At 42.0% G+C, this 12354-nt stretch overlaps 1 protein-coding gene across 1 annotated transcript in view; it reads left to right on the forward strand.

Moving 5' to 3' along the window:
* The window catches only part of C7 (complement C7), a 54646-nt gene that overhangs the window by 26821 nt on the left and 15471 nt on the right, over positions 1-12354 (forward strand). The window contains exons 10-13 of the mRNA XM_030882028.3: positions 2509-2675; positions 5198-5426; positions 7972-8143; positions 11685-11772. Of these exons, the coding sequence (XP_030737888.2) occupies positions 2509-2675; positions 5198-5426; positions 7972-8143; positions 11685-11772 (656 nt within the window). The remainder of the gene's footprint in view (positions 1-2508; positions 2676-5197; positions 5427-7971; positions 8144-11684; positions 11773-12354) is intronic.

Consider the following 12354-nt stretch of genomic DNA (forward strand, 5'->3'; position numbering starts at 1 on the left):
GGAATAATCTGATAGGATAAGAACCAGAAAAGATGAGTAACCTGGAAGGTAGAGGAGAAGAAATCGACAGCGAGAAATGCTACAGCGAAGTGACGTAAGAGGAGGTCTGAAGACTTCATTGGATTTGGTGATTAAGACTTAATTGCCTTAAAATGAAGAGATTCTTAGTGTAGTAGGGATGGAAATGAGACTGTGGTGCATTGTGTGAAGCCATGGAGCAGCATTAGAGCTCAAGTTCTCTTGGGGTGATGGCAGAAATTGGGATGAAGGAGAAGACTGACCCAGGTGCTAAAGTCCTCATCGAGGAAGTGAGGATCCTTTAGTAGATGACTGCAAGAAGGAGGGAGACAGAGTGTTAAGCCAGGCTTAATTCCTCATTCACTTACTTTATTCATCAACTATTTATGGAACCTATAGTGCACGCAGAAATTGTTCTAGGCACTGGTGATACAGCAGTGAATATGCCAGGAAAAGTGCCTGTCTTCTTGGACCTGACATGACAAAGGAGGAGGACAAGTTTCTGAACAACAGGGAAATACACTGATCTGGGAATAGAAATGAAAGTGGGAGCTTTGAGAAGTTGTTGACATCAGTTATCAGTTGGGCTGGTGATTGGAAGCTGCTTTCTGATTTTATTTTATTTTAATTTTGCTTTGTTTTATCTTATTTTATTTTATGTTTAACAAACATGTAGCACTTATGATGTGCCCAGCACAATTTTAAGTGATTTACAAAAATTAACCAATGTACTCCTACCTAAGAACTGGGTATTATTCATATTTCCATTTTACCGACAGGGACACTGAGGCACAGAAAGGTTGCCCAAGACCACAGTTGGGGTCAGGCACAAGATTCCAATGTCTGGCTTCACAATCTGGGCCCTTCACTGTTGCCCCAGGCTGATTGTCTAGGGGAAGAGGGCCAGCTGGAGCACAGAGCTCACTGAGGTGTAGAGAGAGAGGCTACAGGCTTAAAAATAAATATAAAAGCTGATTTCTTAGACTCTGTAGTTTGTAAACAAGCATGTCAGTTTAGGTGGTGATTCTCAAATTTTGGTATGCAAGAGGATTACCTGGGGCAGCCTGTTCAAATGCTGAGTACTTGACTTTTCTCTCAGCTACGTCCTATGTCTTGGCTGGAGCTCAGAAATCTGCAGTCATTCTAGGTGATTCTGATTCCAGTAGTTCAGGGACTGAACTTGGCAATACACTGCATTAAAAGTGTGACTATTTGCATTTTAAAATGTAACTAACAAGGAAGATGAGGAAGCACTCAGGCAGTTCTTTAAAAATATGAGACTTTAATAACTTCTGATGATAAAAGTGTAATTTTTGAATTTGCAAAATTTTATGAAAGTGTTATGAAATTGCAAAATTTAATTAAAAAAAGGAAATGAAAATCAACGTAAGTCTGATCAGTGAGTTAAGAACTTCTGGTCATGACCAGTGTGGAAATCAATTAGACACGGAGATGAAAATATTTCTGAAATTATAAGGCACAGAAATGAGAAAAAGGATTTGATTAGTATTCAAACATTTTAGAACACTTTTTATGTGTTAATATATGCCTGTTAATAGCATTTTGGTTACTGTTAATATTCCAGATGCAATGAACTTTTTCCTCCCAACATTTTCTTATGAAAATTTTCAAACATACAGAAAAGTTGAAAAAACATAGTAAAAAACGCCAACGTACCCACCTCTTACATGCAATAATTATTATTTTGATGTTTTGATATATATATATCTACATATAGTATTTATAATGTTGACTGTTTAGCAATGTATAAATATATATTTAAAATATTTGTGATATTTGCTGAACCATTTGGAAGTTTCAGGTGTCATGATGTTTCATCCTTAAATACATGCATGTATCTTCTAAGAAACAAGATAGTCACCTGTATAACAAATTTTCTTCTTACACTAAGAACATTAAGAATACGAATAATAATTTCTTAATAATCATCTACTGTTAGGTAATGGTTGTGTCTTTTTTCTTTTCTCTCTTAATAGATATTATTTTTTTGAGTGGTTTTAGATTCACAAAACAATTGAGCAAAAAGTACAGAGAATCCCTATATCCCTGCTGTCCCCACAGGCACAGCCTCCTCCGTTATCAGCATCCAGGCCTTAGTGGTCCATTTGTTACAACTGATGAACCTACATTGACACATAATAATCACCCAAAGTCCATAGTTTACATGAGGGTTCACCCTTGTACATTCTGTGGGTTCGGAGAAATGCATAATGACATGTATCCATTATAGTATACAGAGTAATTTCACGGCCCTAAAAGTCCTCTAAAGATCCTAAAAATTCACTAAAAATCCCTCCTACCCCACTTCCTGGCAATCACAGGTATTTTTACTCTCTCCATAGTTTTGCCTTTTCCAGAATGTCATACAGTTGAATGGGTTGTGTTACTTCATTGACTTTCAATTTCATATGCTCATTCTCATTTCATTTGTGCATCCAGACTTATTTCGTTTGATTTCTCCTTGAGTAGGAACTCAGGGCAGTGTGTTACGAGGGGTCCCATTTGTCAGAGGGGGACGTCCTGGCCTTGTGTCTGGCCTTAGTTACCTGGAACTGGACAACCCTGCTGGAAACAAATTGAGATATTCTCGCTGGGCAGGATCTGTGACTGAACTTCCGCAAATCATAAAACAAAAGGTATGTGACACTCTGTTGAAAGCACCAGAAAGCAGTCATATTTATTTGCACTGGGAAAATGAGATTAAATTAAGGTGGTTAAACAGAGGAGGCTGTAATTAGTGTTTTCTGTATCCCAGTTATGTTTTGTATAGTAAAATGAATGCATACATAATAGGAAACAAGTTTCATTATCTTGTATGTCCATATTTCAGTTGTAAAGGTTAAATGTCTTGTAAATCCCAAGAGAAATTAATGCTAAAATTTGCATTTCAAGCTTTTGACCTAAATTTGATTATGTTTTCCTTGGTCCCTGATTCAGAGGAGTTATAGATTCTTGCAAGAGGAAGGCATTTAAGGGCTTGCCTAGTGTTACATTTGTCAAATCACCTTTCTTCCTGTGGCCATGGCTTGTAGGCTCCTGGTCATGCAAATTAGTTCTAAAAAGATAGAATCAATTTGGCTGGCAGAATTTTAGGACGTTTTATCGGCACAGTCAGTTCTTTTATAACACAACATATGTGTTCCTAAAAATCAGAGAGCTAGGCAAAATTGCACAATAAAGACCACAGGGCTTATGGGAAAAAATGTGTTAGGAACACAACACTCAAAAACTTTTGTGACACTCATTAAAAAAAAAAGAGGCACCAATAAAAACAGTAGCAGTTTTATACATGTTTAATTGTTAAGGAATGCACGGACTACAATAAAGGTGGCACGTTACCTAGGAGAGGATCTGAAGCTTGCTGGGTGATGGGAGGTTACAGATGGTGAATTATTGTGAAGTGGTAGAAGGAGCGCTATCAGAAATGACAGACAGTCGTAACACCATTTGTGGTTGGTGTGGTTTATTATACAGGTGGTGAACTAGATGGGTGTTTGAGATGTGTGCTTGTGTGTGGGTGTTTTGTGTATTCTTATGCAGCTTGGTTCAGTTGTGTGCAGTTTTCTGTGTTCACCCCGTGTTTCTTATGGACAAAATTGTACATAAGAAAACACAAAATTTATGATATACTCATTTTATTTTTTAATATCTCAATCTCAATGGAACAAATTCACATTTTCAAAATACATGTTATAGCAGAAGTGATTATATAATCTATTCCCTGCCACAGGAGTCAGGCAGTGTCCCAGGTCCAACCTGACGTGGTTTTTTTTTTGGGTTTTTTTTGTGGTACACGGGCCTCTCGCTGTTGTGGCCTCTCCCGTTGCGGAGCACAGGCTCCAGACGCACAGGCTCAGCGGCCATGGCTCACAGGCCCAGCCGCTCTGCGGCATGTGGGATCTTCCCAGACCGGGACACGAACCCGCGTCCCCTGCATCGGCAGGCGGACTCTCAACCACTGCGCCACCAGGGAAGGCCCAACCTGACTTTTGAGATTAAGAAACTTGGACACATTTATAAACTCAAAAGTTACGAGTGCTCCTCAGGTACCCTCCTGACACCATACTGAGCCCAGTTGCCTCCCAATAACAGTGACAGTGGGAGGGGCAGTTTTTCCTGGGAAGTCTTACCTTAAAGTGTCATTCATTAATATTCAAAATGATCTATTTTCATTGTCAGTATCTCATACAAATCTTTAAAAATCCTAAATTGTTGTTTAGGGTAAAAAACAGACATTCTTTTCCATTCTCAACTATGTGCTTTCCCACATAGGACTGTAACTGTCATAGCTATGTTAACTTATTAGTTGGACAGGAAAGGGACAGAGAAAGAAGAGACATGTTACAGGTAGATAACCATGCAATGCTGTTCAGTTCAGAAGAGCTTGGGCAGAGATGGAGGGCAATGTGACCCTTTGAGCTAATCTCCGTACTCGCAGTGGTGCTCTAGCCAACTCACTCAGACTCTCTCAAGAGCCAATGGTGCAGGTCTCTTCCCAGCTCCGTGCTCAGGGACATCATGGTGGTAGCCTGAAACTGGCCATGGTGAGAGTAGTTACACTGCAGAAATTGGCAAAGGCTACAAATGAGAGCCTTTTTGTTCCTGGGAGAGCAGATTGTTAGAGCTTAGCCAATCCATCTCCGGTCTTGAAGTTGCTCTTCATCAGAACTGTCCAACACAGAGCGATAATGCCTACCTGTTTTAAATTTCTTCAGGGATAGAGAATCATAGTCTCCATTAGAGATATGTTAAGTATCTCAGAGTCAGGATATTTAATCTCAAATTTAATTGCATTTGCTTCTTTACTGTAATTTAAGTGCATTTCCTTTTCTTCTATCCTCTGCAGGAGTGGAAATGTGTTGTCTTCAAAATAATCTTTCAATAACTAGAAAATGAACATCCTGTTGGTTTTTTAAAATTTTATGTATGCACATAAAATACAAAAAAATATTCCCTCCCTATCTGTTTCTAATTTTCCCTAGGTTTGTCTTGTAAAGGTAGTGAATTGCTTTCTCTTTTTATTTGAACAAGAAATAGTTGGAATTAAGATAAGCGTGGCTTTTGATTTTGTTTTAGTAGAGATTGAGCCAAAATGCTGAAAGGAAAATATTCTCGCTCCAAACCCTGATTACTGACCGTGATGTCTTTATCTGTGTAGCTGACACCTTTGTATGAGCTGGTAAAGGAAGTACCCTGTGCCTCTGTGAAAAGGCTATACCTGAAACGGGCCATTGAGGAATATCTCGATGAATTTGACCCCTGTCATTGCCGGCCTTGTCAAAATGGTGGCATGGCCACTGTGAAGGGGACCCAGTGTGAGTGCCATTGCAAACCATACACGTTTGGTGTGGCGTGTGAACAAGGAGCCCTCGTAGGGGATCAAGCAGGTCAGTGTGCTGCATTCTCTCAAGTTATGCTGGACACAATGAAAAGGGAATTACCCTTTCCCTCTGGCCTCTGAGAGTGTGCTTCCTCGGGTATGGAGAAGGGGAAGTCTCATAAGGCTTTGAATATGTCTCTCCCTCCCTATTCCACCTCCGAGTTGTAGCTACTGAGGTCGGGTCCTTTGCTATCTCTCTATTTTCCCATCTGAACTAACAGAACTGCCTTCTACTCTCCACTCTCCATTAGAACAGATTTATGCCTGAAACACCTTCCATCCTTCCATAGTCACCTCAGTAAGGTTTTGTCATAACTTAGGTCTACAGAGCTTGTGTCTGCACTGACTAACCTTTCTGGTGGCAAGCTCTTGGAAACACCTCTATTTCTATTTTGTGTTATGTCCCACCAATCAATCATTCACAAATATTTGTTGAACATTGGCTGTGTGCTCAACAGTGCATTTGATGTTTTAAGTATTTAGTATGTGAAGTTCACTTTATGAGTAGGCAAAGTATGAGATGATTTGTGTATATTTATTTTTATATTCATTTGTGTGTCTCTCTCCTCTAGAAAGCTTACTTCTTAAATTCGGAACTGTTTGATTCCTTTGTTTATTCCCACAGCCTGACATAGTGCTTGATTCATAAAGTCACTTAATAAATGTTTGATAAATGAATAAGTACATGACTAAACCACGGCTGCTTATAGACAAGCATCAAGAAAGCATCCTTGCCTCCAAATGTCTCCCCAAGTGGCCTGTCCTCGTAAACTAAAATGCCACCACTGCGATTCATTCCTTTGAGGCTTAGATTTACAGCTATTTGATAGAATGGAAGCTCCCCCTGCTGGTGATGAGTGGAGTAGCAGTCATAATACCTCAAGCTCTTATTACCTACTATTAACATACTCAGGGGACTATATTATTAACTCGATTTCTAATTGTGGAAGAAAGGGTAAGGAAGATCATGGGAAAAATTATTTTAGTTTTTTTGTGTGTGATACTGAGGAGTGGCTGTGGAGGGAAGAGGGATGTAGGTCACACAGTAGAAATAGCTAAGGAGCAGTAAACACACCCATCTATTATCAGAAGTAATGCTTTGGCGGAATAGTTCCTGAGATCAGTTTCTAACTAGGAAAGCAAAGCTCTTAGAATATGCTTCAAATTCTCTCTAATGTCCTCCAAGGAATATGATGGGAAAAATACTAAAACCTGTGAGCTGTGAACCAGCCCTGAGGTAGAAGGTGGCCAGAGCAAGTTGAGGAGGTGCCTGTAGATTGAAGAAGGGTGCTGACAGGAGGTAGAAGCATTTTTCCTACTTACATATTTCCTCATCTTGTACAGCACCAGCCCTGGGGTTGGCAGCCTGGAGTACCCAGTAGACCAGGGGTCCCCAACCCCCGGGCCATGGACGAGTACCGGTCCATGCCCTGTTAGGAACCGGGCTGCACAGCAGGAGGTGAGTGGCAGGCGAGGGAGCGAAGCTTCATCTGTATTTACAGCTGCTCCCCATCGCTCTCATTACCACCTGAGCTCTGCATCCGGTCAGATCAGCAGCGGCATTAGATTCTCATAGGAGTGCAAACCCTCACAGCATGAACTGTGCATGTGAGGGATCTAGGTTGTGCGCTCCTTATGAGAATCTAACGCCTGATGATCTGAGGGGGAGCTGAGGGGGAGATGCTAGTGCTGGGGAGCGGCTGCAAATACAAATCATCATTAGCAGAGAGGTTCGACTGCACAGAGACCATAACAAATCAATTGCTTGTAGACTCAGATCAAAACCCTATCAGTGAGTGGCAAGTGAGAACAAGCTCAGGGCTCCCACTGACTCTGCATTATGGTGAGTTGTATAATTATTTCATTATATATTACAATGTAATAATAATAGAAATAAAGTGCACAATAAATGTGATGCTCTTGAACCATCCCCAAACCGTCCCCTCCTCCCCAGTCCGTGGAAACATTGTCTTCCATGAAACCGGTCCCTGGTGCCAAAAAGGTTGGGGACCACTGCAATAGACTATGCTCTTCTCATGCCCAATCACTGCTTTAACATTAGGAACTTATTTGCCTTACTAAGAGACTGTGGGGTGATAAAAAGAGCCTGGACTCAGCCATAAGACCAGGTTACAGTCTGGATATGGTTCTTGCCCACCAGTACAGCATTGTGCATATCACTTAACCACTTTGTCTTGGATTCCACACCTATCAACTGAGAATGTTAACAGACCTCTTGGTCACCTCCATTCGTTCTTGTGAGAATTAATGAATGATAAAATGCATGTGAAAGTGCTTTGAAACCGTTGTAAAATAATAAACAAATTTAAGGTAGTATTGCAAGAAGTTCGTTAATGCAGCCTTAATACGGGCAATCCTAGTCAGTGTGCAGAGACAGTCTGGCCACCGTGGAGACCTCAGTGAACAGAGTGAAGGTAATAAACCCCAGATCGTCCCCTCCCCCAATAACCACATAATAGGAAGCTTAGCTCACTGAACTCTGAAATCTTCCTCTCCAAGTACTCTCTGAACCATGTCTCTCTTATTTACAGGAGGGGTTGATGGAGGGTGGAGCTGCTGGTCCTCTTGGGGCCCCTGCGTTCAAGGGAAGAAAACAAGGAGCCGAGAATGCAATAACCCACCTCCCAGTGAGGGTGGGAAATCCTGCATTGGAGAAACGTCAGAAACCAGACAATGCGAAGACCAGGAGTTGGAGCATTTGCGGTAATAGAGACCAGACCTCCTGGCAATTATGTAAAACTCAGTGCCCTCTACAGTAAGCACGGAATACACGACTGCTGCTATTGAAAGATTTAAACCTTAAATGGTGATTTTTATCAGGGAGTGCTGTGCTCTTAGCATTGGGGTCAGTTGAAGGAGAGGCGTATTGTGGCCAATTTGCACTTGTGTGCTTCAAGCTTTCCTGACGCAGGTGTTACAAAAGGGTGGGGAACTGGAAGGCAGTCTGCTTCAGTGGATGCGAGCAGCAGCTTTGGCATCAGGCAGACCTGCCACCTACTTGCTCTGTGAACTTGGGCAAGTTACGATAAAAATAGTGGATACAATGATAATAGGATATTGCCTGAGGTTAAGAATATAAAGTGATTTGTACTGTGCCTGGCATGTAGTAGGCATTCACTAATAGTTGCATTATTTTTCAGATATACCACTCCCTCTTTTTTTTTTTTTTTTTGCGGTACGCGGGCCTCTCACTGCTGTGGCCTCTCCCATTGCGGAGCACAGGCTCCGGACGCGCAGGCTCAGCGGCCATGACTCACGGGCCCAGGTGCTCCGTGGCATGTGGGATCTTCCAGGTCAGGGGCACGAACCTGTGTCCCCTGCATTGGCAGGCGGACTCTCAACCACTGCGCCACCAGAGAAGCCCCCACTCCCTCTTATTTATTTACTTTGGACTAAGCGTGAAGCATACATTTGAGACAGCTAACATCTTCACTGATTAGCCCAGGTGTCTGATACTAACTTCCTGTTTGCCAGGACCTTGCAAAAGCTATCTTCAAAAATGCTTCATTGCTGGACTTCTCTGGTTGTCCAGTGGTTGAGAATCCGCCTTCCAATGCAGGGGATTGCGGGTTCGATCCCTGGTCAGCAACTAAGATCCCACATGCCACAGGGCAACTAAGACCCGACACAGCCAAAAATCAATCAATTAATCAATATTAAAAAAAAAAAGCTTCGTTGCTGAATCATACCCCTGGGTTAGAGTTCTTTATGCCACACCCCACTCTTTAATACTGTCCTTATTAACCTTTTCTGATCAAGTATTGGCAAATATTTTAGAAAGATAATTTGAAGGTCATGTGAGTTGAGGAAATGTGTAAGATGATTGGGTATCCGGTATTAGCATAGGGAGGTGAGACGCCTTATTCCTTATTCCTAGGGTGCTTTGTAATCCAACAATAACCAATATCTCTTGGCCGAGGAAGCTGGCAAACATACGGGATTCTGGTAGGAGGGACCAGAGAAGCTCATCAAGATTAGGAGCCCAGGCTTCCCTGGTGGCGCAGTGGTTGAGAGTCCGCCTGCCGATGCAGGGGACACGGGTTCGTGCCCCGGTCTGGGAAGATCCCACATGCCGTGGAGCGGCTGGGCCCGTGAGCCATGGCCGCTGAGCCTGCGCTTCCGGAGCCTGTGCTCCACAACGGGAGAGGCCACAACAGTGAGAGGCCCGCGTACCGCAAAAAAAAAAAAAAGGAAAGATTAGGAGCTCGACTACTGGAGACGAGGGAGGACAAGCCCTGCACACACCCTGATCTTGTCAGAAACCCCACCCTTGGACTGTTGTTATAAACCCCTCATCAAATCCTCTGGCAGGGATGGCAGGGAGACACACATCGTTTTTCAAGGCAGGAGCCTGCTGTATCCCCCTTTGCCTGGCAAAGTACAAAAGCTATCCTTTTCTACTTCACCCAAAACTCTGTCTCTGAGATTTGATTCGGCATTGGTGTACAGAGATGCCGAGATTTTGGCATCATAATCATGATAACAATGACATCTATCATTAAACAATGATTTTCAGCAGTGCCTCTGAGGTCACTCTACACCAGTATTATCTCCACTCCAGAAACAGGAAAAATGAGGGGAAGCCTTACAAATAGCCTGTGAATGTTGCCGCCTTCTGAGCTGAGTTCCTTACATTCTTGCCACACACTGAGGAAACTCAGATGTGAGGTATAAGCATAACTTTCCTTTTTGTACTAAGGAAGAAGAGGATATTTCCTCTCCTCTGAGCACCAAGAAGAGTGAGAATTCTCTCAGTGCTTCCCTTAGGATGCTGCTGTCCATCCAGCTTTATGTCTATAGGCAGAGGAAATATGCCCACGGAGGGAGAGGTCTCCTCAGAGACCCTCATCTTCCCAGAGATCTGTGCCCTTGAAGGCAACATTCTCCTCCTACCAGAATCTCATATGTTTGCCAGCTTCCTCAGCCAGGAGATATTGGTTATTGTTGGATTATGAGGCACCCAAGACCCAGGAATAAGGCGTCTCACCTCCCTATGCTAATACCAGACACCCAAGCATCTTACACATTTCCTCAACTCACATGATCTTCAAATTACCTTTCTAAAATATTTGCCAGTACCTGATCAGAAAAGGTTAATAAGGACAGTATTAAAGAGTGGGGTGTGGCATAAAGAACTCTAACCCAGGGGTATGATTCAGCAATGAAACATTAAAACAATTTTTTTTAAAACATTTATTTTTAAGTTTTTAAATTAACTTAATTTAAGTTATTTTAAATTAAGTTAATTTATCCTTGTTGTACCGGGTCTAGTTGCAGCATGTGTGCTCCTTAGTTGCGGCATGTAGGATCTAGTTCCCTGACCAAGGATCAAACGCCAAGTCCCCTGCGTTGGAGGGTGAATTCTTAACCACTGTACCACCAGGGAAGTCTCTCTGGTCCCTTTAATGTCGCCTCAGGTGGTTGCTTGGATGCTTCTCCCTTGATTAGCAACTGTTCACATCTGCCCTTTGGAACTCAGGGAAGGTCATGGAGGCTGGAGTCTTGCCTACAGGAAACGGGGAATGAAAAAAGGCCTCTGTGCCTTGGAGCCCCACAGGGCCCTGCTCGGTTTCAATTACTGTGAGCTCCGCTAGAGATTGCCTTGTGAGAGGTAGAAATAGCACGATTTTAGGAGCTTAACTAGACATGAATCCAGCCCTGGTATTTTTTACTCTATAACCTTGGACAAGTTATTCAAACTTCCTGAGCCTTTCTCCACATATCTCATGGAGTTACTGTGAGTGTGAATTGAGCTGAGGCACATTTGTCGAACATCTGTCAAGATGCCTAGCACATAGTAAGCACTCAGTCAAAAATAGTTATTATTTTGTGTTACCTCTCGCAGGATCACAAACTTGAATTCCCTTATTTTCAATACAGAATTAATTTTGTGTTAAAGGTATTTAAGAACCAAATAGCAGGAGAAAAAGTGGGTGTGAGACAGGTGACCTGTAGGAATCACATAAATCATGTGTGTTGTCCAATGGCTTTATTTCTTTTTCTTTTGTTTGTTTTCCATACTACTGATCTGGTAGTTATCTTTTGGAAGCGTGAGTTGATATGTGTTTTCTATCATGGGATGTGATCAGATATTGTATTCTGAGAATGACAAAAACATCACATCACAGAGCAGTGTCCACTACTTACTTCAGCTGCAAATGAAAAATTCACTGTGCTGTAAAATATTTGTTAAATTGTGGAAAATCCATCATGTTAATTATGTTTTGTTTCCTTTTCCTTTCAGATTGCTTGAACCACATTGTTTTCCTTTGTCTTTGGTTCCAACAGAATTCTGTCCATCACCTCCTGCCTTGAAAGACGGATATGTTCAAGTTGGTTATAAAAGATACTTTTTTCCTTTACATACACTGTTCATTCCAAGTTCTAGCTCTCTACTGATGTCATAATCTGCTTCCTCCTTCCATGATGAAACAGTGCTAAAAACATTTTATGTGTGCATTTTAGTTTAGCAGTGAGGGTTTTAGTTTGTGAGTTTTCTTCTTTGGCCCAAGGTGGTTAGAATTCTTCAGGAGGTAATATATCTCCTGCGGTAAAGGAAATCAATATCGCCACCCAATGAATTAGAAATGTAACCATGCCAGAGGGTAGCTAAACATTTCCATTCTGAACACGAAAGTAGGAATCTATAAGCAAGTTTTTCAGCATAGAGAACTTACCTGGTTCTTTTCACTGCAAGGAGTCTTTTTAAATTTTTCATAAATACAAGGGTTGGGGTAAAGCATTAGGTTTATTCCAGGGGCCAGTAAGACATTTAGCCAGTGTCTGGTGAGATATGGGTCACTGTATTATACTTGAGCAATTTTCTTGTTCAGGAAGGAGCACAAGTCATCTGCCATTTGTCATTCTGGGAAATTAATATGGCTTTGGGGCCATATTAATTTGTGTGCTCTTCT

The sequence above is a fragment of the Globicephala melas genome, chromosome 3, assembly GCF_963455315.2.
Source record: "Globicephala melas chromosome 3, mGloMel1.2, whole genome shotgun sequence".
NCBI classification, from domain to species: Eukaryota; Metazoa; Chordata; class Mammalia; order Artiodactyla; family Delphinidae; genus Globicephala; species Globicephala melas.